The 23,409-nt window shown below is 39.6% G+C and overlaps 3 protein-coding genes across 3 annotated transcripts; all 3 read left to right on the top strand.

Moving 5' to 3' along the window:
• Positions 1-673: 673 nt before the first annotated feature.
• On the top strand, positions 674-9,017 carry ankmy1 (ankyrin repeat and MYND domain containing 1). Its single transcript, XM_061034819.1, has 18 exons — positions 674-886; positions 1,085-1,231; positions 1,677-1,871; positions 2,347-2,585; positions 2,755-2,971; positions 3,167-3,328; positions 3,671-3,816; positions 4,351-4,845; positions 4,947-5,145; positions 5,369-5,509; positions 5,630-5,722; positions 5,815-5,922; positions 6,015-6,137; positions 6,521-6,622; positions 6,768-6,933; positions 7,132-7,204; positions 7,378-7,532; positions 7,767-9,017. The coding sequence occupies exons 1-18, from the start codon at positions 674-676 to the stop codon at positions 7,955-7,957; spliced, it is 3,165 nt and encodes a 1,054-aa protein (XP_060890802.1). The 3' UTR covers positions 7,958-9,017.
• A 151-nt stretch (positions 9,018-9,168) lies between these two features.
• Positions 9,169-14,232, top strand: LOC132970996 (E3 ubiquitin-protein ligase RNF14-like). Its single transcript, XM_061034535.1, has 7 exons — positions 9,169-9,704; positions 10,596-10,726; positions 10,828-11,673; positions 12,171-12,249; positions 12,760-12,969; positions 13,694-13,866; positions 13,958-14,232. Exons 1-7 carry the CDS (start codon positions 9,551-9,553, stop codon positions 14,078-14,080), a joined length of 1,716 nt encoding a protein of 571 aa, XP_060890518.1. The 5' UTR covers positions 9,169-9,550; the 3' UTR covers positions 14,081-14,232.
• A 2,190-nt stretch (positions 14,233-16,422) lies between these two features.
• On the top strand, positions 16,423-23,065 carry LOC132970980 (E3 ubiquitin-protein ligase RNF14-like). The gene is made up of 7 exons (XM_061034533.1): positions 16,423-16,808; positions 17,652-17,782; positions 17,936-18,781; positions 19,973-20,051; positions 20,276-20,488; positions 21,111-21,283; positions 21,375-23,065. Exons 1-7 carry the CDS (start codon positions 16,655-16,657, stop codon positions 21,504-21,506), a joined length of 1,728 nt encoding a protein of 575 aa, XP_060890516.1. The 5' UTR covers positions 16,423-16,654; the 3' UTR covers positions 21,507-23,065.
• The last annotated feature ends 344 nt before the right edge of the window (positions 23,066-23,409 follow it).

Here is a 23,409-nt window from a genome sequence, read left to right on the forward strand (position 1 = left end):
TGAACACTTAAATTATTAACATATCCATCAACAATATTTAGCCTAATAAAGCTTAATGTTTAATCTTAAAGTGAAGACGTTCAATTTATTGAAAGAACATTGTTTTTATGTTTTGAGTGCCAAGTTTATGCTGCTTTAATTTGCCGAATATGAAAAATACAACTCTTATTTAATCGAGGTATAAACATATAATTTACTAGATTAACATTTGATGATAAGAAGTTTTTACACTTCAGTTATACATTGCGCATGCGTAAAGTCAACTCCACCCGTACCCCATTTATTTAAATAACGTTTTTATGTATTGATTGCCAAGTTTTTGCTGATTTAATTGACCGAATTTAAAGAAAATACAACGCTTATTATTTTTCTACAATTCTACAATTCACTTATTTTTTCATTTTTTGTTCAGTAGATTAACATTTGATTAGAACTTTTTACACTTCAGATAGAGCCTACATGATTGCGCATGCGTAAAGTCAACCCCACCCGTACATGATTCAACCGTTGTCATGACAACTGGCACTCGCAGGAAAAAGTGAGAACTTAAATCTGACTTAAGACAGCTAAAGTTTTATCCTTTGAGTAACTTATCTATTTGTTTGTGTAGCAGTAACTCTTCTTAAGTTGATTCATGTGAGTTATTTAGAGAGGCTATACCCACCCGGTTGAAATGCTGTCGACCTGTGAAGGTGTATCAGCCGCAGAAGGTAAGGAGCCGGCGGGGTCAGCGAGACAAAGCAGCGGGCACAGAGGCGAACAAAGCCGGGAGGAGAGACTACAGGGACCCGGGGTTCAGGAGTGGCTCGACGGATCCAGATATGAGGGAGAATTTGTGAATGGATTGAAACACGGCAAAGGAAGGTACACCTGGGTAAATGGAGAGGTAAGAACAGAATCAAGTCAAAGATGTTGTAATAGTCTTTTTAATTTTGTGGGGTAAGCTTAATTGTTGCTAAAATAAACAAAGATAGTGAGGCTGTTATTACAGTTTTGTGTGAATGGCAGTAACATCCATGAAAACAAACTTTTACCAGTCACTATTTGATATCCCTGACTGTCTGTTGTCTGCTGCTTTGTGTAGTTCTACGAGGGCTTTTTCTACAAAGACTACAAGCATGGTGATGGACTGTACTGCTGGCCCACAGGGCACAAGTTCACTGGCAAGTTTTACCTGAACAGGAAAGAAGGATACGGACGACAAATGTTTCCTGATGGAGCCACCTTTCGGGTAAAGAAAGATGTTTCACAGGCATTTAGATGGATTACTTGCTGTTATTATTCATGACAATGGGCGGGAGTAGCTCAGTCTGTAGGGACTTGGGTTGGGAACCGGAGGGTCGCTGTGTCCAAGTCCCGGTGCGGACCAAATATGGAAGTTGGTCTGGTAGCTGGAGAGGTGCCAGATCACTTCCTGAGCACTGCTGAGGCGCCCTTGAGCAAGGCACTAAAATCAGCTCAGGAGCGCCCGCTGTGGGAAGCCCCGTCACTCTGACATCTCTCCATTAGTGCATGTCCATAGGATCCTGTTTGTGCATGTGTGTATACTTCAGCCTATGTGTGTGTTGCATGACTTACAGAGTGTAAAAACTGAAATTCCCCCTTGTTAGGATCAATAAAAAGTAAATCTTAATCTTAATCTTAACAGTAAATAACATCTCTCCCCCTCCTCTCAGGGTTTGTACCATGCAGACCAAAAGTTTGGTCCAGGTGTGGTTAGTGATCCAGACGGTTGTGAGGATGTGGGTCTGTGGATCGGGGAGCGACTTTTTAAGATGTGTAATCCAGTAGAAGATGGTTTTAGCCTGAAGGTCGTTTCTGGATATGCCACCTTCCTGGACCGAGACTTCAACACAGATTCTCTCACTAAGGTAAATGCTGAGAACTGTCTTAATCACAGGTGAATAAGTATGCAAGGCTCTTCCTTTTTTATTCATATATTTAGAAGAAATACTTTTGAATCTCTCATTACATGATTGCCCCAAACAATCTCCATGAGATGCTGAATCTTTATCTTTGTTGTATAATTCTAAATTCTCATTAATTTATTTTTCTCTCCACTAAATACTGTCAGTTTTTAAACTCCTTTGTATACATACTGTATTTACAACACTTTTCAATAAAACATTGTGTCGGGAAATAGAGCCGATATTATTTTGTACACCTTTAAAATAATAAATCAAAATCTTATTCATAACTGACCTCTCTTCTCATTTCCAGCCTCCTAGTTATCCACAAACAGAAGCAAAGACAGACTGTAAGGTAAGGTAAATTATACCATAATCAACAACTGTAACAACTTGCGACATAACTAGAAACCGTTCATGAATACTCCGTCCTCTCCAGGTCGAAAATGAAAAAGATCGTCTGCCAGAGGAGAGTTTTATCCTTCCCCCAGAAATTGAGATTTACTCAACAGATGGCGACCACTTGCCGTTGCCCCCTGGCAGAAGAAGAGAGTTGGATGAACACTTTTACGGCGAACTGTGGGAACCCGAGGCCTACCCACACCAAGGCTATAAACGAGACCCACTCTCCACTCTGCCCTTACAGACTCGCATGCAGGTTCACATACACAAACACAGGTCAGACATCCATTTCAAAACGTTTTAAGGGAGTAGGTTCACCAAAACACATTGTACTCACTCCAGTATTGACCAAAAGGAAAAAGACACAAAGACTACAAGGAAGCTGATGTAGCATGTCTTCAAAAAAGATTGTGTGTGTGTGTGTGTGTGTGTGTGTGTCTCTTAGACTGCAGGCCAAAAATGTGGACTGGGATGTGGCAGCTGTTCTCTCTTTGAACAGAGAAAGTTTTGGTCCTAAAGGGCATCTGGAAGCGAGCTCAAAGTCGTTGATCCAGCAGGCCTCCAGAGGGGATCTACAAGCTGTGCTGCAGATCCTCCAGACGGGATTGGTGCATCCCGATGTAGCAGATTCACAGGGGCACACGGCACTGATCGCTGCCACAGTGAGATGCCTTTACATTGTTTTGTTTTTTTACAGTAGTTTATCAATACAGTTATTCTTGTGTTTTTTTGTCACTCTTATACAATTTAAACCTGTTGATAAATGTAATTAAAACAGCGATCAACTGAAGAAATAAGAAAAAATATTTTTTGATTAGCTTTACGTTTTTCTCCTTTTTCTTTCTTGTGCCTGTCAGGTTAACTGCCATAATAATGTGATCCACCTGTTGCTGGATATGGGTGCTGACATTGACAAGTTGAATTGTGAAGGCATGTCGGCCCTGGCTGTGTGCCACGTCCTCTACTATCCTTTCCAGTCAATGCATACCCCCTTTGCTAAACCCCCTAAAGCAACACAAGTAAGACTCTACTCAATGTAGTTTTCATTTGTTTCAATCACCTGTAGAAAAAGAGGATTTTCTGGCACAATCTTCACCAACTGACAAGGTGCATGAAGAGTGAAAGGCTTAGAAGAGGTCAAAATGCTCCAGCAACACTTGCAGTAAGAAGATCGCGTTTCGGCTCGTGGCCTTCATCAGGGTCATGAAGGCCACGAGCCGAAAAGCGTCGGTCTAAATTGTTAATAAAGTTGATCTTCTTACTACAAGTGTTGCTGGAGCATTTTGACCTCTTTCAATCACCTTTATCAATAGTTCTCATGGATAAAACATAAAACTACATTTATTGTCATGTGTCTTTAGTCTGTCAGGTCTTTTTCTGCATGTGGGAGCGGTCCTAAGATCAGCCAAGTGGACTTCACTACAAATACAGTCAGGATTAACAACAGACCTCAGACCACTGGCACAACCCTGAACAATGAAACCAACCAGAGTCACCTCTCTGAACAGTAGGAATACAGTTGATATCACATTTAAACATAATGATCATTAGTGCTGAAACTAACTTTTATATACCTCATCATTAATGATACTACAGGGTGTTTTAATGATGAATCTTTAAGTCAACAAACTGAGAAGTCACAACCAACAGATTAATTTGCTCCATTATTGAAAAACCCAAAATATCTTTCTTTACTAATATAGAAGAAAATGAATCCATTCATTTAGGAAGCATGAACCTGAAATGTTTCACATTTTGGTGTGAAAATGACTTGAATGATTTATTGATTATCAAAAAAATTGGTGAAGAATTTTCTTTCAATGGACTAATTGAAAAATGAACTTCAGCTTCTTTCTGCGTAACCTCTTAGCTAACTTTTTCCTCTGTTTTGGATTGAGACTAAATCAAATCACTGGAAATTATCTTGAAAATATTGAATTTAAAGACAGTTTTCTTCTCAGAATAGAGTTGTAATTGTTTCACCAGCTGATGTAAACTCATGTGTCAATTTGAGCTTTTTGTTTGTGTCTCTACATCACAGCCGTAACATACCCAACGACCCCGAGCTCATGCCTGAGTTGAATGAGCCTGCGACCCCTGCAGACACTAAAGATCTTCATAAAGAAGAGAGCAAGGGAACAGAAGAGGACGTGCAAAGAGGGAATCAGAGCAGATGTGATCTGAGAAGAGGAATTTACGAAAGCGAGGTCAAAGGAATTGAAAGAGAAATCTGGGAGAGAAATAAGGACGGGGAAGATTCTGAGGTTGGTGAGAGTAGAGAAACAGAAGGTGTTGAGGACGTCGAGGAACATTTGGAGCAGAGAGTGAGAAACATTCATGAAGACGATGTAAAGGAGATTGAAGAGAGAGGAAGTGAGGGCACGCAAAGCAGCCAGCAATGGAAGCAATGTCAAGTTGAGGCAGCAGGAAGAGTTCAGGTATTAAAGCTCTCAACAGAGCCACTGAGTCCTATCGGGATCCCTCAGCACTCTGAGACACAGGATGTTGTATGCAAAAGGGCGCCAAGGAAAATTCAGTCAGTTCTGTTTCCCACTCTGTTATCCGTACGGTTTGATCTTTTCTGAATGACATGATTTTGGTTTTTACATCTGATGTGCTATGTGTCTGTCTGACCAGGAACCGAGTTCGTTTGAACACCCTGAAGCTCCTATTGGAACGGGGAGCTGACCCCAATGCGTGCAGGGTTCCCATGCCTGTCCTCTTTTTAGCCATTATGGCGTCTGACACTGAGGCCGTCAGGAGACTGCTGCTATGTGGAGCTCGCACAGACGTTCCCCTCCCAGATGAGGCAGAATACTTTTTTTTTTCTTATTCTGTATCATTCTGTACTTTTCTCATCATCTTCATCAAGCCTCTTTTTGAAATAATTGTGTGTTTAAGTTTCATATTTGTTGTGGGAGAGAGATACATATTTTTCAGCCAGTGGGATTGAATGACATCTTAAATCAAACCAAAAATAAAAACCATTCTTCAAACCCTGAATCCTTAATTTCCATTACTTGTAAATGCCCTCTTAAATTCTCATCTTTTTTTTATAGAGGAAAGGCCTTTACCCACTTCATGTAGCTGTAGCGCTGCCAGGTCCAGCAGGTCCCAAGATCACAGAGTTGCTCCTCCATGCGGTCGCTGACCCAGACGCACAAGCAGCTGACAAAGATGAGATCTATGGACCAGATAAGGTTTGTGTGTGTTTGTATTTGAAGATTTTTCAAGTCTTGAGTCACAGCTGTTAAGTTGGTAGCTGAAACTTGTAAAAGAAGAGTTTCAGTCCCACACAGACTTTTTTCTTTTCAATGAAGGATGACAAACCGCTGAGCACCAACGAGAACCTTCTAAAAGGTGGAGGCAGAACAGCCCTGCACGTGGCCTGCCAGAGAGAAAGTGACTACAGGGTCAGTACATACTGTAGATGCACATGCAATACAAACACCATCACTGATGTCAGAATCAGTGGTTTGTATAAATGACTTTTTTTTTGACGCAGAATGCCAGTAAAATAGTTGCCCTCCTGCTCGCCCATGGAGCCAGCACAGATCTCCTCTGGAGTGGACACTCACCTCTCTCTTTAGCTATAGCATCTGGAAATGACCTGGTAACACACACACACACACACACACACACACACACACACACACACATACAAACCTCACTTTGTCCTTAACCTTTTTCCTTTCCCCCACTCAGGTAGTGGAGGAGCTGTTGAAAGGTGGAGCAAATCCCAACCTACTTCTCGGCCGCAGGGTGGGCAGCGCCCTCTGTGCGCTCCTCAACTTTAACTACCACTTAGGTGGCAACAGAGCCAAGCTGGTACACACACAAGCACACATACACAGACAGAAAGCCTTGTAAAAGATGCAACTGTTGCTAGTTAAATATTTATTCTAAAGGCCTAATGTATATATTTACATTTTATAGTTAAAGATTAACATACGTTTGGAGCTCTTAGTTTTGTCTAGGCAACTTGTTCATTGAGAATGTGGAACACCTAGATCAAAATTCATATTTAAAGTCATTCTAAAACTTGACTTCATATTTCAATACATCAACATTAGTGTTCAAAATAAAAGAATAAAAATGCAGGATGCATCTGTACTTGTATCTCTGGAGAAAGAAAAAATCTCTTGCTTTGAGTCAGTTAAAAAAAAAAAGCAAGAATCATGTGTGTGTGTGTGTGTCTGTCTTTGATATAGTTGGATATATTATTTAAGGGGGGCGCTGACATCTTGATGCAAGTGAAGGTGGGCAGAGTTGTGGGAAATGCAGTGGACTATGCACACTACTCCTTCAACCAGGTAACACACCACTTTTAAAAACACTCACTTCCCAGTAATAAAACAGCTGCATTGGGTTTAGTGGAGAAGCCTTGCAATAAATGTGTGTGTTGTTAAAATGATTAAGATCTTAATAGATGGCTGTATGTTTCATTTCATAATCTAGGACTTGCGTATTGCCCACACTCCATTCCACGCTCTGAACATGCGGGAGAGGGAAACATTCAAAGCACGGCGCCGGCTGCTGAGCATGATAGGAGATCTGCTTAGACAAAGTGCTTGCCAGAGGCAGCGTGAGATTTCAGAGCGAGAACAAACACTCAAGTTGAAAAGTCAGTACAACGTTTGTGTTTTCTGAAGGTTACACCTGTTTGGTTTCATAAAGTGTGTGACTGTACAGGTGTGTGTGTGTGTGTGTGTGTGTGTGTGTGTGTGTGTGTGTGTGTGTGTGTGTGTGTGTGTGTGTGTGTGTGTGTGTGTGTGTGTGTGTGTGTACGGTATTAAAGTAACAGGCAGGTTTCTGCACACAGGGGCAAGTGTTATTTCCACGAATGGGACCGCTCGCAACTGTGAAAATCTATCACCCATAAAGGAAAAACACAGGTACATACACACATACACTCTCATTCATGTAAGGCACCATGTCATTTAAACTTTAAACTCAGAATCAAAGTGTTGAAAAATATGTAATTCAGAAGAACTGAAAATCTGAGATGAGGAAATCTGAAAAGCAAATCTTCCAGGTGACTGTTTCCAACTAAACGTGTGTTTCATAGGAATCCAGAATTTAAGTTCTGCTATCACTGCGGCCGCTCTGTGTCCGTGAAGCTGACCGCCTGCAGCCTCTGCCACAAGGTCTTCTACTGCTCCAGGAACTGCAAAGTGAAAGCATGGGACCAACGACACAAGCAGGAGTGTAGCCGAGAGTCAGGTGGGAATCAGGGCAGCTCAGTAACAACCCAGCAAACCAAAACAACACCAGCCACCAAACCGTACCCCAGGAGCACCAAAGCTCAGAGCAGAAATATCAAATAAATAATGTGCAACTTGGTCATAGTGTTTTGAATCGCTGATATCTATTGGATTAAGTCAAATATTGGACAAAAATTGAAGTACAATATCCAGAGCATTTAAATACTTTGTCTGTCTGTCTCTCTCAATCCAGCATCTGCTGATGGCATTCAGAGGAGTGTTGTGTTTAAATCCCAAGGAGGACCCAGGCCCTTGACTGCCGTCTTGAAACCAAAAGCAGTCCCCAGGCCGCTGGTTGTGGAGTTGAAATCCCAAAGACATCCTGAGCTGTTAAGCAAGGCTGAGGTCCAAATCAACCTGAAGGAAAACTACAGCCACAACTGATGGACACTATAACTTTGCACTTTTAATAACAGCTTAAGTACAACTTTATCTACCTTATATACTAACACATCCTTTGTGATGCTCAGTACTAAAGTTATATATTTTATACCTGTATGATGACAGTATTATGTGCCACAATGATTACTCTTTGTCAGTAGGTCTGCACTCTTTAATATACTATTGTTATACTAATGTCATGTCTATTCTGAAATGTGCTGTTGACAGAGATTTTGCAACAACAGAAATCTAAACCCAAACTGAATGTGTGGGGAGCAAACACATGATATTTGCACCTGACTTTTATTATACCTTAGCAATTTAACTTTTTTACCACATCTTAAAGGTCTCTATCAACAATTTATTTGTTGAATCTGGGAACAGAAGTCAGACAAAAAAAAAAGCCAGAAACAACCGACTTTATTTCCCCAAATACTCAGTTGTCATGTTTCAAGTTGATGATGACGACTTTGACAAAGATGTAGTTGAAAGCCCAAGAAAAGCTTGTAGTAAACCTTGAGTTTACCTTATAAACCTTCTGATCTAAATGTCATTAATGCATTTATAAGCTGGAGTTCAGCTGGAGATTGTTACGTTCAGGGGAAAAACAAGGAACTGGACCCACGTGCAGAATTAACTAAATATATTTAATAAACAAAAAGGCCAAAGGCAAAAACAAAAACTTACTTCAAAAGCCAAAAACTAGAAGTCAAAAAACACAGGAAAAATACTTGAAACACAGGTAAGCAGAGGTCTGGCATAGGACACGGGAAACAACATACAACACCGACAAACGACATACAATTGAACTGAAAATACAAACTACATAAGACCAAATCATGACAGAGATGACAGCATGATTGTTTAATAGCAGTACACACACAATAAGGCTAGTTGTTAAGATTATGTTCATGTGAGTCAACTGATTCAGAGCGTGACTCAAAGTTTTCTACACAGCTTATTTTTGTGGCTTTGAGTTTCTATTTTAATACCAAACAGTGTTACCTTGGCACAAGACATATCTCTTATTAAGCAGGATGACATAACACTTTCTAAACACTCGCACTTTACTGTCGTGTTTAAACTATAATTACCTGACTTGATGCACCGCCCTGAGGAAACATAAAAGCTTTCAAAGAAAACCAGTGCCAGTGTATTTTGGATTATATTAAGTAGGCTACTTGCGGTATGTGTTGTGCTCCTGATCATTAAATGCAAGTTCAACCAGTTCTACATCATGAAGGGAGGATATAATGTTGAAAGTTGATCAATATTGGATATATTTTTGCTCTTTCTGTCTCAAACTTATATTTAAAACAATCTATGTGAAATATTTCTGGGGGAATTGTTGTTGGCTAATAGGTTGTGAAGCAGAAGGCACATGCCTTTTGTTTACCTTTAGCTATTGAATAATAACAGATGAGTCAACAGAGGGAAGGGCAGCCACACCAGGAGCAGGCATGCGAACAGGCTTGACTCAACCTACTGTACAGTTGAAGCCTCAAAGAAATTCAACTCTTAAAAAAAAGAAGCTTAAATTGTTTTACCAACAATACGAGGAGAAGAAGAAGTGAGTTACTGTCTTGACTGGACGGTATGACTGCGGACAGAGAGCAACAGGAGGATGAACTGCTCGCTCTCCACAGTATCTTTGACTCGGATGAATTCTTCCGGGATGAGACGAAGTTTGCCGGAGAAATCCGAGTGTCTGTCGAGCTGACGGCAGGCTTCACAGTGGTTCTTCAAGAAGGTATATAAACCCACTCGGGGAAAACAGGTTACTACACCGGTAGTTTGGTTTGGTGGTGGAAGATGTAAGGTACTCAAAGTCATATAGGTCCCATCTATTACACAAGTTTGAGGCTTACAACAATTAGGTAGTAGCCTATTAACTTTAGCTGTAGCTTAATTTAAGTAGGCCTATCAAAAGTTAAAAAAAATCCCCTCTGACTCATTCATTATTTAATTCAAAATGAGTTTGTAAATTGTGAGCAGAAGTCTAAAGCAACATTTCATTGTTTAGCCAGATGTAGTTTTAACTTATTTAATGATCATGAGTGTACTTTATTCTTGAAACAGAAGAAGAAGAAGAAAGAAAAAAACATCTTTCAGAATGTGCTGTTTTTACGTGAACTAATAATTCCTTTACTTCTAGCACAAATACAATTATTGTGAGATCAGATCTCTCTCTTGGTATTATTCTATTACTGTATTTTTTCTCCCTTTATTTAACTGATGTACATATGTTTGATTTTTAACTTCTTGTTATTTTTAATAATTATATTCCTGCTTCCTGTTTTCTTGAGCTGTTGTAACGAAAACATTTCCCCCATGGGGGATCAATAAAGTTTATCTTTATCTTTATCTTTATCTTTATCTTCATTTCAAGGAAAAGGTGTATTAGGGCCTGGATGGATTTTTGAGAACTCAAAGATAGATCTGCAAAATAACTACTTGACTAACTATGACTGTCAAACACATGTAACTGATTAAAAATTGGGCTTTAATATTGCACTCTGTTGTAGAAGAAAAAAATGTTTGTCATGAAGAGTTCATTGTCCACATCTGGTTGTCCAAATCAGATTCTCTTCGTATAATTCCCTTTAAATGTGTAACATTATCTGGTTTGTTTACTTCTCAGGTGAAACGCTGAGGCAGTATGAGATATCATTCCTCCCTCCTCTGTGCCTGACCTTTGAGCTCCCTGAGGACTACCCATCGTCCTCCCCTCCCTCTTTCTCCCTCACCTGCAGCTGGCTGACACACAAACAGGTAATGCCAAGTCACTATCTGTTAAATGTACTACCATGGTGTACAAAGACAGAGCCAGTTTCTGAGGTTCATTTAATATTATATTGTTTCTTTTTCCACAGCTCTCTGCACTGACTGCTCAGCTCGTCGATCTCTATCAGGCCACTGGGGGCGCTGCGGTGCTCTTCACCTGGATACAGTTCCTTAAAGAGGATGCACTCAAGTTCCTGGACGTCCACTCTCTGCTGGAGCTTCCATCACACGAGCAAAGCATCGCACAGGACCTCTCTGCAACATCCTCCAGAGCTGAGCATCCAACAGGGAACTTTGCTGAAAGTCAAAATCCTTCAACATTAGACGAGAGCAGCAAAGATTCTCAGGTAGCTGAGGAATCAGGACAGAATAACTCAACATCACACCACAGCAAAGTCAGGCAGACTGATCTAAACTCAGACTCTAATGAGGAGCCTCTGATCCAAAACACTTTAACTGATTCTGATAAAGATTCCTCTGATGACAGGGAGGCTGACCAGACATCTGAAAACTCAGAATTTAAGTCGGTCTCAGAGCATCTTCCATTTTCTCAGTCTGATCAAAGTAACCAGGAAGACATCTTTAATGGGGATTCTTCAGCCTCATCATTTCCCTCTTCTAGCTCTCCACACCCACTGGATCAAACTGGACAAACCCCCTCTGGTCTCTCCCTGACTCCATCACAAGCCCTCCTGTCCCAGCTCTTGATCTACAACGCCACCCAGAAACAGAAAGAGTTTTCCACCACCGTCTTTGACTGTGACATATGTTTCGTCGGCTGGCTCGGTTCAGAGTGTGTTCAGCTGCTCGAGTGTGACCACATCTTCTGCCGGGGCTGTCTCGGCGAGTTCTGCAAGCTCCAGATAACGGAGGGGAACGTCGAGGGTGTCACCTGTCCTAATGCAGACTGTCCTGCAACCCCTACACCTGCACAGGTACCCGCACAACTACACCTGCACAAGTTGCAGTTACTTGAGCTGAAGGTGGTTTAAGCATTCTTAGTGTTGGGATATTCATCCATAACAATGAATCTTATTTTCCAAGCTATATTTGCATATATTATTTTACTATGTAAAGTCACTTAGCTGTATGAATTAAAATAAATACTTGAATATAATCCTTTAAAATGTAATGTAATAACTACACTAGAACTTTCCTGAAGTTTTGCTTTATAAAAAAAAAACTTGATCAGTGAACTCTGCTGGGGAAATGGTGATTGTATCTCTATTTATGTCTGTCCAGAAACACAGTTTTCTGTCACTCACACTGCTGCAGTTACACAGATACCAATATCTCTGCTCCATATGAATATCTCCTGCTATAATAACAAAACACACACTTACACTTGTAGCCAAAATAAACCACTTGAAATGAAGTTAAATTCATTAAAACTCTCTTTTGATATGTTTTTAATACTTTCACATGTTGGTAGGTGAAGAGTTTGGTCGGGGAGGAGCTGTTCAGCCGCTACGATCGTCTCCTGCTGCAGAAGACTCTGGACTCCATGTCTGGTTTGTTCCCCTCATGTTTCATTAAACTGAGCATGTATTGAAGGCTGTTACTGAAATGACTCCCACTAGTGGAAGCTGTTTTATTAGCAGCTTGTACATAAATATCATTCAAAACAACACAGCAACATACAGACAGTTATACAATGTAAACATAACAATACTCATTAAAATGTCTAGGGTACATCGGCCCAGTCCCAGGTTCAAGTCTGGCCTGTGGCTCCTTTCCCACACGTCATTCCCCTACTCTCTATCCCCTGTTTCCTACTCCATCCACTGTCCTATCAAACCTTTAAAAAAAACTGACTGCTGTTTAAAACAAGTTAGTTCTTTGAAATTTAATAAATCTGTTTCAAAATGGGTTTATTTTGTTTCATTTTTTTAGCACTTATCTTGAAGCTAACTGTGAAAACAATACTAATAAAGACATTTAGGAAACTGACCAGAAGAACATTTCATCACATAGTAAGAGAAACATAAAAAAAGTAACCCTCATCTCCGTCCTCCTCTTAGATGTGACGTACTGTCCTCGGCGTACCTGCGCTGCAGCCGTCATTCTGGATAAATCCAGCACGGCTGCGATGTGCTCTGTTTGCAGCTTTGCCTTCTGTGTCACCTGCAGAAAGACCTACCATGGAACAGACTACTGCGGGCCGAAGAAGAACACAGAGAAACAGATTAAAAAACCACAGCAGCTTAATTCACGCCTGCCACAGTCAGAAGGTACACAAGCATACCTGTGTGTGTCTGTAGAACACCTGTTTGTATTTTGTCTTTCAATCATAAATCCTTAAAACTTACCTGTCAATCAGGTAATTTGTTTTCATTGTAAGTAATAGAAAAGACATAACAACATGGTTGTGGCTTTCATTTGTTGGAAAAATGTCTGAATCAAAGAGTTAATATTCATTAAAAAGTGTGACAGGATGAGTCAGTAACCCCCGACATAACCTTATTTCTATCAGAATTGAGTCTTCTTTCAGTCCCTTACAAATAAACATTTAAAAAATCGATCAGTTAATAAGCCAATCAGCAGAATAGTTGCTCATGATGAGCAGGTCTCTTTCAGCTGTCATAAATGAAGAGTTATAACAAACTATAGATCTCTTAAAAAGAAATCATCATTTTATTTTCATCCTATTTTTTTTAAGTCACACATAGTCAAAGAAAACCTGAAATGTTTTATTTAACCAGGAAAGAAATAACTTTTTCAAGAATGTCCTGGCCTTTCAAGAGACTCTTGAAAACATTTTTTAATCTCAACAAGTTTCTTTCCTTGTAAACACCCTGATAGAGCTGTATAACAGGCCCATTGTGACAACCTTTCATTTACCTTTAATGACAGTCCGATTCCTGGTTTGAATGTTCAGATTGTGTAAACACATATGTGTTTCTTAGGCTCTGATATTTGTGTAACCGTGTGTGTGTGTGCTTGTCTGTGTCTCAGAAGGGATCCAGGCTTTAAGGGAAGACTATGCCAGTGGCAGTAAGCGGAGGAAGCGGCTCCTGGTGAGCAGGTACGGCCGCAGTGGTTTGTTCAACACTATGGAGGAGCGTCTGAGTGAGGACTGGATCACTGTCAACAGCAAACACTGTCCACACTGCTTCTGCAGGATAGAGGTGTGACTTCATCTTTATTTAAAATGTAAACTTCAGACTTTTTAAGACAGCTGCCTTTGCTAAAACGTATGTTGTTGTGTTTGTGTTGCAGAAAAACGGTGGTTGTAACATGATGATTTGCACAAAGTGCAGACAGAGGTTCTGCTGGGCCTGCCTCACCAGACTGCAGAGAGCTGTTGCACTACAAACACATCAGTGCCTCACAACTGAATGAAGTCATGGACCCATACGACTAAATATTGTCCTTCTGCTACTTTTTCAACAGCCACAAACAGATTTTTATTTTTTTTTACAAAATTTCACAAATTATTCTATTTTGAAATCTGTTTGATTTTGAAGTGAGACTTTAACACAATAAAAGCCTTACATTTATTGGGAAAAGGATTAAATTACATGAATGGATGCATGTCTGCTCCTGTAGAAAACTGCTCAGTCTGCCCTTTTCTTTGTTGCACAAAACCAAGCTTCCTCCCCAGTATTGGTGACAGGTCTTTGTTGGGTTGCTCAAATTAATGACCAAGCTATCTTAAATGTTTTTTTTTAATAGTTGGTTAATTCCTCTTTTCATAAAAACATTACAGACCCAAATTTCAGATAGTTTTCGACCAATCAGATTTATTTACTGATAAATTGTGCAGTTTGGATCTCAGGCGTTAAAAAAACACATGTCTCTGAAGCGAGAAACTGAACAAAACAAACATGTTGAAAAAGCGCTTCACAGACTTTTTGATACAAGTTTTTTCCAGGCACACATTCGCGACCCATTGAAAAAGGCTCCACGACCCACTACTGGGTCCAGACCCACCAGTTGAGAACCACTGTACTAAACAATTAAGCAATCAGTTGTTACAGCAGCTGAGTGGCTGGTTTTAATCTGTCTTTAATATATTTGTGTAAAACATGTCTTAAGAAATGATCTTACTAATAACTTGCTTCCAGATGTTTGGACTGAACCATAAAGTGACTTTGTGGGTTAAATGCTCTTCTATTCATCTTTTTGTACATATTTTACAATATGTTGTACTATGTGTTGTTATTTTTTAAGTTACCTCACAGGAAGAGTATACGGCTGTACTGCTACTCTTCTTCTGTTTCTGTGCATTGTCTTTGCACCAAAACAAATGGTCTGTTTGTTGGTTTTCTAGCCCCTTTGATTGTGAGTGTGAGGATGTTTGACATGGAGGTGGACACATCTGGCTGCATGTTCTCCATGATGTGTTTTATGGGTGATGGTGACAAACATTTGCTGTTTAAATTTGTTATTTGTGTCTTTTAATGTCTAGTGTGTTTTTTTTTGTATTAAAGAGGTCATATTCTGCCCTTTTTGGGGTTCTTATATTTAATCTATGTTCCTACTTTTGTACGTTCACAATAGATAAAGTCAGAAAAAAGTGTCCGTTTTCATGTACTGCTCCTCCTTGCTCCCTCTACGCTCTGAGTCCGTCAGCTACACTCTGTTGAGCCCACACTGTTAGACCCCACGTGGGCCAAGTCTGCTCTGATTGGTCTGCCGATCCGCTCTGTCGTTATTGGTCAGTTGCTCAGCACGTGTCTCGGAAATTTCAACATGAGCTGCTGGGCTTGGCACAACGAGCCAATGGGCTTAGATCAGTGATCTCACATTGACAATGACGTCGCACTGACACATTTTTATGGAGGGGGGCTAGAACCAAGCGTTACATGCGGCTAATGCTACAGCTAACAGGAGGACGCAGGAGAAGCCACGTTCATGAGGACTTTGAATTTTTGCACATAGATGTGTCTAAACATGCACAGGACACTTGGAAAACACACTAAAGAGCATATAAAACCAGAAAAAGAAGAATATGGGACCTTTAATATTCATGGCTGCTGTTGTTTGTTTGAAACTCTGTAAATTGTGCTGCTGCCTGTCTTAGACACTCTTGAAGAAGAGATTTTTAATCTCAACAAGTTTCTTTCATGGTTAAATAAAGTTTAAATAAAAAAAAGATATAAAATGAAAGATGAAGGGCAAACAGAAAGAACAAGAAAAGAAGACTTTATTGCGAGTATACACAGAAATGTGTTTTTCATAAAAAGCTCTTCAATGCTCACATCACAATCAAATCACATAATACACATCATTAAAACAATGATGAGAAGTTATTCAATATTTCTCTGGGTGGGGATGGGGGAGTAAAGGAATTTATTGGCTATTGTTTATTAAAACCTTCTAGGCTTAGAACTACAAGTAGCCTAGACTAACGCAAAATTGCACTAAAGTAGCCTACAGAAGCTACTTTTTAAAATTTACTTAGCGATTTCATTGTTTCATATTTAGTCACGTAAATATTAGTCTTTTCTCATTATGTTTATTGTTGATATTTAATGTTGTACCTGTACATATGAGAGCACAGTTCACCGAGGTTAAATTCCTCGTGTGTGTGTGTGTGTGTGTGTGTGTGTGTGTAAGCATACCTGGCCAATAAATCTGATTCTGATTCTGATAATATCTTGACACTTTATTGGTTGCACATGACTGTGTGTGCAGCTGTGTTATCACTGCAGGCTGGTGTTGCTGCTGAGTCCTGAACATTACATCACAAACAGATGAGTCAGCAGAGGGACGGGCTCACACCCTTGAGTCACTCCAGGAGCAGACAAACAAACACAACCGACCAAACTCTCATCTGACAGTTACGGAAGTGTCAACAAACCTAAACTCTGGTCGGAATAAAATAACAAATTCAACTTTATTCCACGAAGAAACAGCTTAACTATCAGTACGAGGAGGAGGTGAAGTGAGTTACTGTCGGGACTGGACGGTATGACTGCGGACAGAGAGGAACAGGAAGACGAACTGCTCGCTCTCCACAGTATCTTTGATTCCGATGAATTCTTCCGGGATGAGTCGAAGTTTTCCGGAGAAATCCGAGTGTCAGTCGAGCTGCCTTCGGACTTTACTGTGGTTTTAAACGAAGGTAAATACTCGGAGGTAAAAGTAAGACTACTTTAAGTAAAAAATGTAAAATAACGGACTGCAGAAAAATGTGTTTCATAGGTTGTTTAATTATTTTTGGAAGAGGAAAGAAAAAAAAGAAAATTACATCATCAAATTTGCTATTATTTTGGGTGGAATAATAGCCTAATTGATTTAATCTCTCCCTTGTCTTGATTGTCATTAGGCCTATTAGATCATATGCTAGCTGTAATGAAGGGAAATGTGCAACTTTTAACAACTTTTTTTTAAATTATTACTTTATTTCAGGCTGTTTTACTACATTACAAGTTGTCATATTTCATCACAAATTTTGCTCATCCTGGCGCATTTTTATATATAACTTTTTAAACATACAAGAATACATACAACATGAAATAAAATAAAAATTAAAGGTACGAAGAGAAAAAAGATAATTAAAGTAAGATTTAGAAAGAAAATATAATACTAATAATAATAATAAATAATAATAATAATAATAAAATTAAAATAAAACCGTAAATAGAATGGGGCTACTCTCTTAATTGAATATAATTTAATTTACATACCTGTTATTATTTCACTATCTCCCTAACTTTGAACAACTTTGACATGATAAAGGGCTAAAGGGTCTTTTTTTTTAAAAGTGGGCGATGTATTACAAATTAGCCTATTAGATTATCACAAGTTGTTTACTGTAAAGTCACTAGGTTTTCGATATCTTTTAAATATTTTTTGTGAGGATAAAGTATAGGCGCTACATCCATAACTTCAGTGTACACACTTAAAAGTAGGAACTTGTCTTTAATAAGCTTATACACGTGTATTCTCGTTTTCATTTCCTCAGGCGAAACGCTGAGGCAGTATGAGATATCATTCCTCCCTCCTCTGTGCCTGACCTTTGAACTGCCTGAGGACTACCCATCCTCCTCCCCCCCCTCTTTCTCCCTCACCTGCAGCTGGCTGACACACAAACAGGTAAATAGAGGAACTGTGGGTCAGTTAAAACACTTTTAGACACATTCGCTACAATGGTGTTTGTAAGAGCCTCAGAGACAGAGATATGACTGCAGATTTCTGAGGATCAATAAAGATTACATCAGAGTGTAGCTTAATCTTCTTTTTCCACAGATCCCTTCATTAACTGCTCAGCTCATCGATCTCTATCAGGCCACTGGGGGCGCTGTGGTGCTCTTCACCTGGATACAGTTTCTTAAAGAGGATGCACTCAAGTTCCTGGACGTCCACTCTCTGCTGGAGCTTCCATCACACGAGCAAAGCATCGCACAGGACCTCTCTGCAACATCCTCCAGAGCTGAGCATCCAACAGGGAACTTTGCTGAAAGTCAAAATCCTTCAACATTAGACGAGAGCAGCAGAGATTCTCAGGTAGCTGAGGAATCAGGACAGAATAACTCAACATCACAGCACAGCAAAGTCAGGCAGACTGATCTAAACTCAGACTCTAATGAGGAGCCTCTGATCCAAAACACTTTAACTGATTCTGATAAAGATTCCTCTGATGACAGGGAGGCTGACCAGACATCTGAAAACTCAGAATTTAAGTCGGTCTCAGAGCATCTTCCATTTGCTCAGTCTGATCAAAGTAATCAGGAAGACATCTTTAATGGGGATTCTTCAGCCTCATCATTTCCCTCTTCTAGCTCTCCACACCCACTGGATCAAACTGGACAAACCCCCTCTGGTCTCTCCCTGACTCCATCACAAGCCCTCCTGTCCCAGCTCTTGATCTACAACGCCACCCAGAAACAGAAAGAGTTTTCCACCACCGTCTTTGACTGTGACATATGTTTCGTCGGCTGGCTCGGTTCAGAGTGTGTTCAGCTGCTCGAGTGTGACCACATCTTCTGCCGGGGCTGTCTCGGCGAGTTCTGCAAGCTCCAGATAACGGAGGGGAACGTCGAGGGTGTCACCTGTCCTAATGCAGACTGTCCTGCAACCCCTACACCTGCACAGGTACGGTCCTGAGCAGCCTCCAAACACACAGTCTTAATGTAGGCTTTATTTGTGAGGTCAAGCTGTAGTGTAACAGTCAGGCCCCAGTTTAACTTTTTAAGAACATTTATGAGACCCTTTACTCAACCTATACACATACTGTATACACCTCACAGAGGGAATCTTAATGTGACGGGGTTTGAGGGAGCACGTCATGACGTATAAAGAATGACATTGAATGGAGGATGAAGCAGAAGAGTCCAACTCTATAGTCACATTTTTTGCATTCATATCAGCACTAAGTGTAAGATGAGGTGGAGAAACATGCTGGGGGAGCAGAGGAGAGTATGAAGCAACTTATTTTACTATAATAGCAAAAGTTTGCCACCAGTCGTGCGATAGAAAGATCATCAACCTGCCGTTTGCTTGCAGTGACGTAAATTCATATTTCCTGTATGTTCACAAATCAGCTCACTCCAACTTCACATGTTTATTTCACAAGGGGGCAGACAGTGTTCACACGTGCAGCTCGTCCGAGAATATTGGGACATTTTGGTGTATTTTTGAAAACACCAATGCGTTTAAAATGTAGTAAAATGATGAAAAGATCAATGGTTAAAAAGAGATAAATACCGGTAAGTTAAAATAACACTTGTATAAAACTATTTAAAAAAGAGGTTGGAAGGTTTAAAGTCACATTTCTAAAATCTCTGAAAGGTAGAAGTTCATTCATGTCATGGAGTGTTTGATGAAGTTGTTGATGCATTAGCAAGAAAGTAACCTTTTTAATCTTTCAGTTACTTGAGCTGGATTTATATTTCAGCATCTTTCTGACATGTTGGCATTTTCATCCATGACAACGACTCAGATGTCTTTACATATATTCTCTATATATTCTGTCAAGTTGCTACTAAACTGTAAGAAGGGCAGGAGACAATACAATATGTTTCTGTTCATTTTAATGGAAGAACTGTACCCCAAAAATTCACTTAAGTACAGTACGTTTTACTTCAGCAACTGAACTTGACCTGCGACCTCTGATGGTGTAATAGTGATTATACATCTCTAGATTTATGTCTCTTCTGACGTACAGTTTTTTTTACGATCAGGGTTAGCAGATGAACTAAAACTCAACCATCTTCTTTGAGATGATGTCTTCGGTTATATTGTAAAACTCACGACATCTTTCTTTATATTTTCACGTGTCTGTAGGTGAAGAGTTTGGTCGGGGAGGAGCTGTTCAGCCGCTACGATCGTCTCCTGCTACAGAAGACTCTGGACTCCATGTCTGGTTTGTTCCCCTCATGTTTCATTAAACTGAGCTCATATTGAAAGCCTTTATTCATTCTAATAAACTGGACAAAACATCAGTTCGTCTTTGTAAGAAATTCAATTGATTTTGAACTGCTTAAAGGAGGGAAATTAAAATGTTTTTATTATATAACAATCATTTGATTCTTAACAATTATGCTCAAACCAACTAATAGATAACCTCTGTATCATCAACCGTCTTAGATGTGGCGTACTGTCCTCGGCGTACCTGTGCAGCAGCCGTCATTCTGGATAAGTCCAGCAGGGCGGCGATGTGCTCAGTTTGCGGCTTTGCCTTCTGTGTCGCCTGCAAAAAGACCTACCATGGAACAAAGGACTGTCAGGATCAGAGGAACACAAAGAAAGAGATAAAAGAAGAACCCTCGCACCTTAAAGCAGCCCTGCCACAGACACAAGGTACACAAGGAAACCCCGTTGTGTGTCTGTGCATCACTTGTTGATATTTTGTGTTTATCAGTAAAACAAAAACTGATCTTCAGAACTGGAAATTGTAAATCGGGGAATTTGATACTTTTACAACTTACAGAAAGACATAATGTCATGTTTGTGGGTGTCGTTTCTTGAACAAGAAAAAGTCTGAAACAAAGAAGTAATTTGCACTTACATGTGCCGGAGTCAGGGGAATATTAACCCCTGTACTGAACCGTGTTCATTTTTAAAGAACATTTAAAAAAAAGGTATATATCTGTCAATGTCCATATGTCACAAAAACTTTTTGTCGTTTTGCAGAAATCTATCAGAACATTTTTGTTCAATAAGTCTTCTTTCTGTCCCTTACAAGTTAAACCTGAAGTCAGTGAGCCAATGAGCAGCATGTTACTGATGATGAGCAGGTCACGATCAGCTGGTATAATTATAATATCATTAAGAGGTCAGAGGGAAACCTGCATGGACTTCTGGATATACTAACACAGCTGGTCCAGAACAGGCCCACTGTAACAACCTTTGATCTACCTTTAAATGTCGTTGTTTGCCTGGGTACAGCTTTCCAAAGCAGTGATATTTGTCTGTTTCTCAGAGGGGATCAAGGCCTTGTGGGACGACTATCAAAGGGGCAGTAAGGAGAGGAAGCGGCTCCTGGAGAGCAGGTACGGCCGCCGTGATTTGCTTGACACTGTGGCTGAATGTCTGAGTGAGGACTGGATCACTTTCAACAGCAAACACTGTCCACACTGCTTCTGCAGGATAGAGGTATGAATTCATCTTTATTTAAAATGTAAACTTCAGACTTTTTAAGACAGCTGCCTTTGCTTAAACGTATGTTGTTGTGTTTGTGTTGCAGAAAAACGGTGGTTGTAACATGATGCTTTGCACAAAGTGCAGACAGAGGTTCTGCTGGGCCTGCCTCACCAGACTGCAGTCAGCTAGTGCATTCGAACATCCATGCGAGCCACAACCTTATGGATACTCATGACTAAATGTAGACCTTCTGCTATGTTTTCCACCAGCCACAAACAGAATGGTGTTTGCAAAATGTGCACTTTTGGTATGCATGCTACAGTGCAGACAGAGGTTCTGCTGGGCCTGCCTCACCAGACCACCTACATGTGGTGCGCGTTCACACTTCAGTCAGTCCTCTGCTACTTTTCTACCAGCCTCAAAGGGAATGGTTTCTTTAAAATGTGCATGTGTAATGCTTATTTCAAACGTGTTAGACTTTGAATTGCACTTTTATCAAGCTCTCTACAACAGAGCAGGTTCTGATAAAGTATGTAATTTAAAAAAAGACAAAACACATCTCAACACTAAACACACAAAACAAAAACTCCATTATTTTTCTACTGCCGGGCAAATTAAGTATCATAGGCCCAATTAATTCCAAAATATATGTTAGTATCAGTGACTTCTAACGGGCCCATGTGTCATACTGTTAAACTGTTGTGCAATAAGCAGAGGGTGCTAAATAACAATAGAAAAACAGCTTGGTCACACTCTGCGGTTACTTTAAGATATCCTCTTCTTTCTTTTTTTTTTAAATATTTATTTTTGGGCTTTTTGTGCCTTTAATTGTAGAGATAGGACAGAGTCAGAAATTAGGGAGAGAGAGAGAGTGGGGAATGACATGCAGGAAAGGAACCTGGGCCGCCTGCTTGGAAGACCACAGCCTCCGTACATGGGGCGCACGCTCTAACCACTGCACCACCAGCGCCCCATATCCTCTTCTTTTTTTGTGTGAAGAAATTCAGTTTTCATTCATTTCAAACATCCTTTAATTTTTCCATTATATGAAAAACAAACAAGTGAAATATGTGTGATATGTGTGCAGCTCTGGATGATGAATCATCTATAAGAGAATATTGCAATGTGTGTGTTTTATTTTGTAAAGTCAGAGCTTTTATCCCAAAACCTAGCAGTCGATTAAAGTTCTGTTTGACTCAGCTACCTGATATTCATTTGATGAATTTGTTAATTCTTTGTTCCCTTAAATCAGTAAAAAGTGTAAAAATGTCCATCAGAAGTTCCCTGAGTCTGTGCTGCTGTCGTCAAACGGCTTGTTTTGTCAACCAAACTTTCTGAAATACAAACATATTAACTCTATCTACAAGATATATTTTACATTATCAGCTGAGATTTATACGGATTCTGTTGAATTATTAAATAATAAAGAAATCATTTGTTAAAGCAGCAGAGTCACTGAACTGTCTGACATTTAGATGCATATGAAAACTTTTGTTAAAAATAAATCTTACTTACAGCGTGTTGTTCAGGAGTTTTATCTGTGCAATGTACCTTTACCATTTTATTGTTATAAAGAATGTTATAAGACCAAAGTGGGTTTTAAAACTATCTTAATATAAAATATGAATACATTGTGACGTATGTATAAGAGGTTAAATAAACTTCACATGGGACTGTAATGAAAGTGGCTTTGTGTGTTTTTACTTTACACTGTTTGTACATATTTAATATATTTTACAATTAACTTTTCAACTTTGTTGTTTTCTTTATTTCTATTAAAGTTTTGTAACAGAAGTAATACTGCTGTTTAAAGATGTTTGCTTTAATTCTGTTAATGTTCTTTGTCCTCGCAAAAAAAAACACAAATTGTTGTTGGTTGTAAAGCCTCATTGATCAAGGTCAAGGTTTCTTTATTCGTCACCCTAGGGAGAAATTTGTCTCGGATGCTGGGAAATTGCTGCATGGACAATACATCAAAACAATAGAAAAACAGTAATTACAAATGTACCAAAACATTATCTTATCTCTGCTCCCTGCTGATGGCGATTGTTCGATGAAAATTATGAAAAGAAAGGAAAAGGGCAAACAGAAAATTATATTTTAATGCACATAAGCACAATAATAATTCCACCATAGCA

This window comes from Labrus mixtus, chromosome 3 (genome assembly GCF_963584025.1).
Source record: "Labrus mixtus chromosome 3, fLabMix1.1, whole genome shotgun sequence".
NCBI classification, from domain to species: Eukaryota; Metazoa; Chordata; class Actinopteri; order Labriformes; family Labridae; genus Labrus; species Labrus mixtus.

Excerpts from the sequence above, each read along its gene's own strand:
- ankmy1 (XM_061034819.1), top strand. The coding sequence starts at position 674 with ATGCTGTCGACCTGTGAAGGTGTATCAGCCGCAGAAGGTAAGGAGCCG. Across the intron at positions 5,146-5,368 it reads ACTTTTTTTTTTCTTATTCT|AGGAAAGGCCTTTACCCACT; the intron begins GTATCATTCTGT and ends TTTTTTTTATAG. Across the intron at positions 5,923-6,014 it reads TAGCATCTGGAAATGACCTG|GTAGTGGAGGAGCTGTTGAA; the intron begins GTAACACACACA and ends TCCCCCACTCAG.
- LOC132970996 (XM_061034535.1), top strand. The coding sequence starts at position 9,551 with ATGACTGCGGACAGAGAGCAACAGGAGGATGAACTGCTCGCTCTCCAC. Across the intron at positions 10,727-10,827 it reads GCTGGCTGACACACAAACAG|CTCTCTGCACTGACTGCTCA; the intron begins GTAATGCCAAGT and ends CTTTTTCCACAG. Across the intron at positions 13,867-13,957 it reads ACTGCTTCTGCAGGATAGAG|AAAAACGGTGGTTGTAACAT; the intron begins GTGTGACTTCAT and ends TTTGTGTTGCAG.
- LOC132970980 (XM_061034533.1), top strand. The coding sequence starts at position 16,655 with ATGACTGCGGACAGAGAGGAACAGGAAGACGAACTGCTCGCTCTCCAC. Across the intron at positions 17,783-17,935 it reads GCTGGCTGACACACAAACAG|ATCCCTTCATTAACTGCTCA; the intron begins GTAAATAGAGGA and ends CTTTTTCCACAG. Across the intron at positions 18,782-19,972 it reads CAACCCCTACACCTGCACAG|GTGAAGAGTTTGGTCGGGGA; the intron begins GTACGGTCCTGA and ends ACGTGTCTGTAG.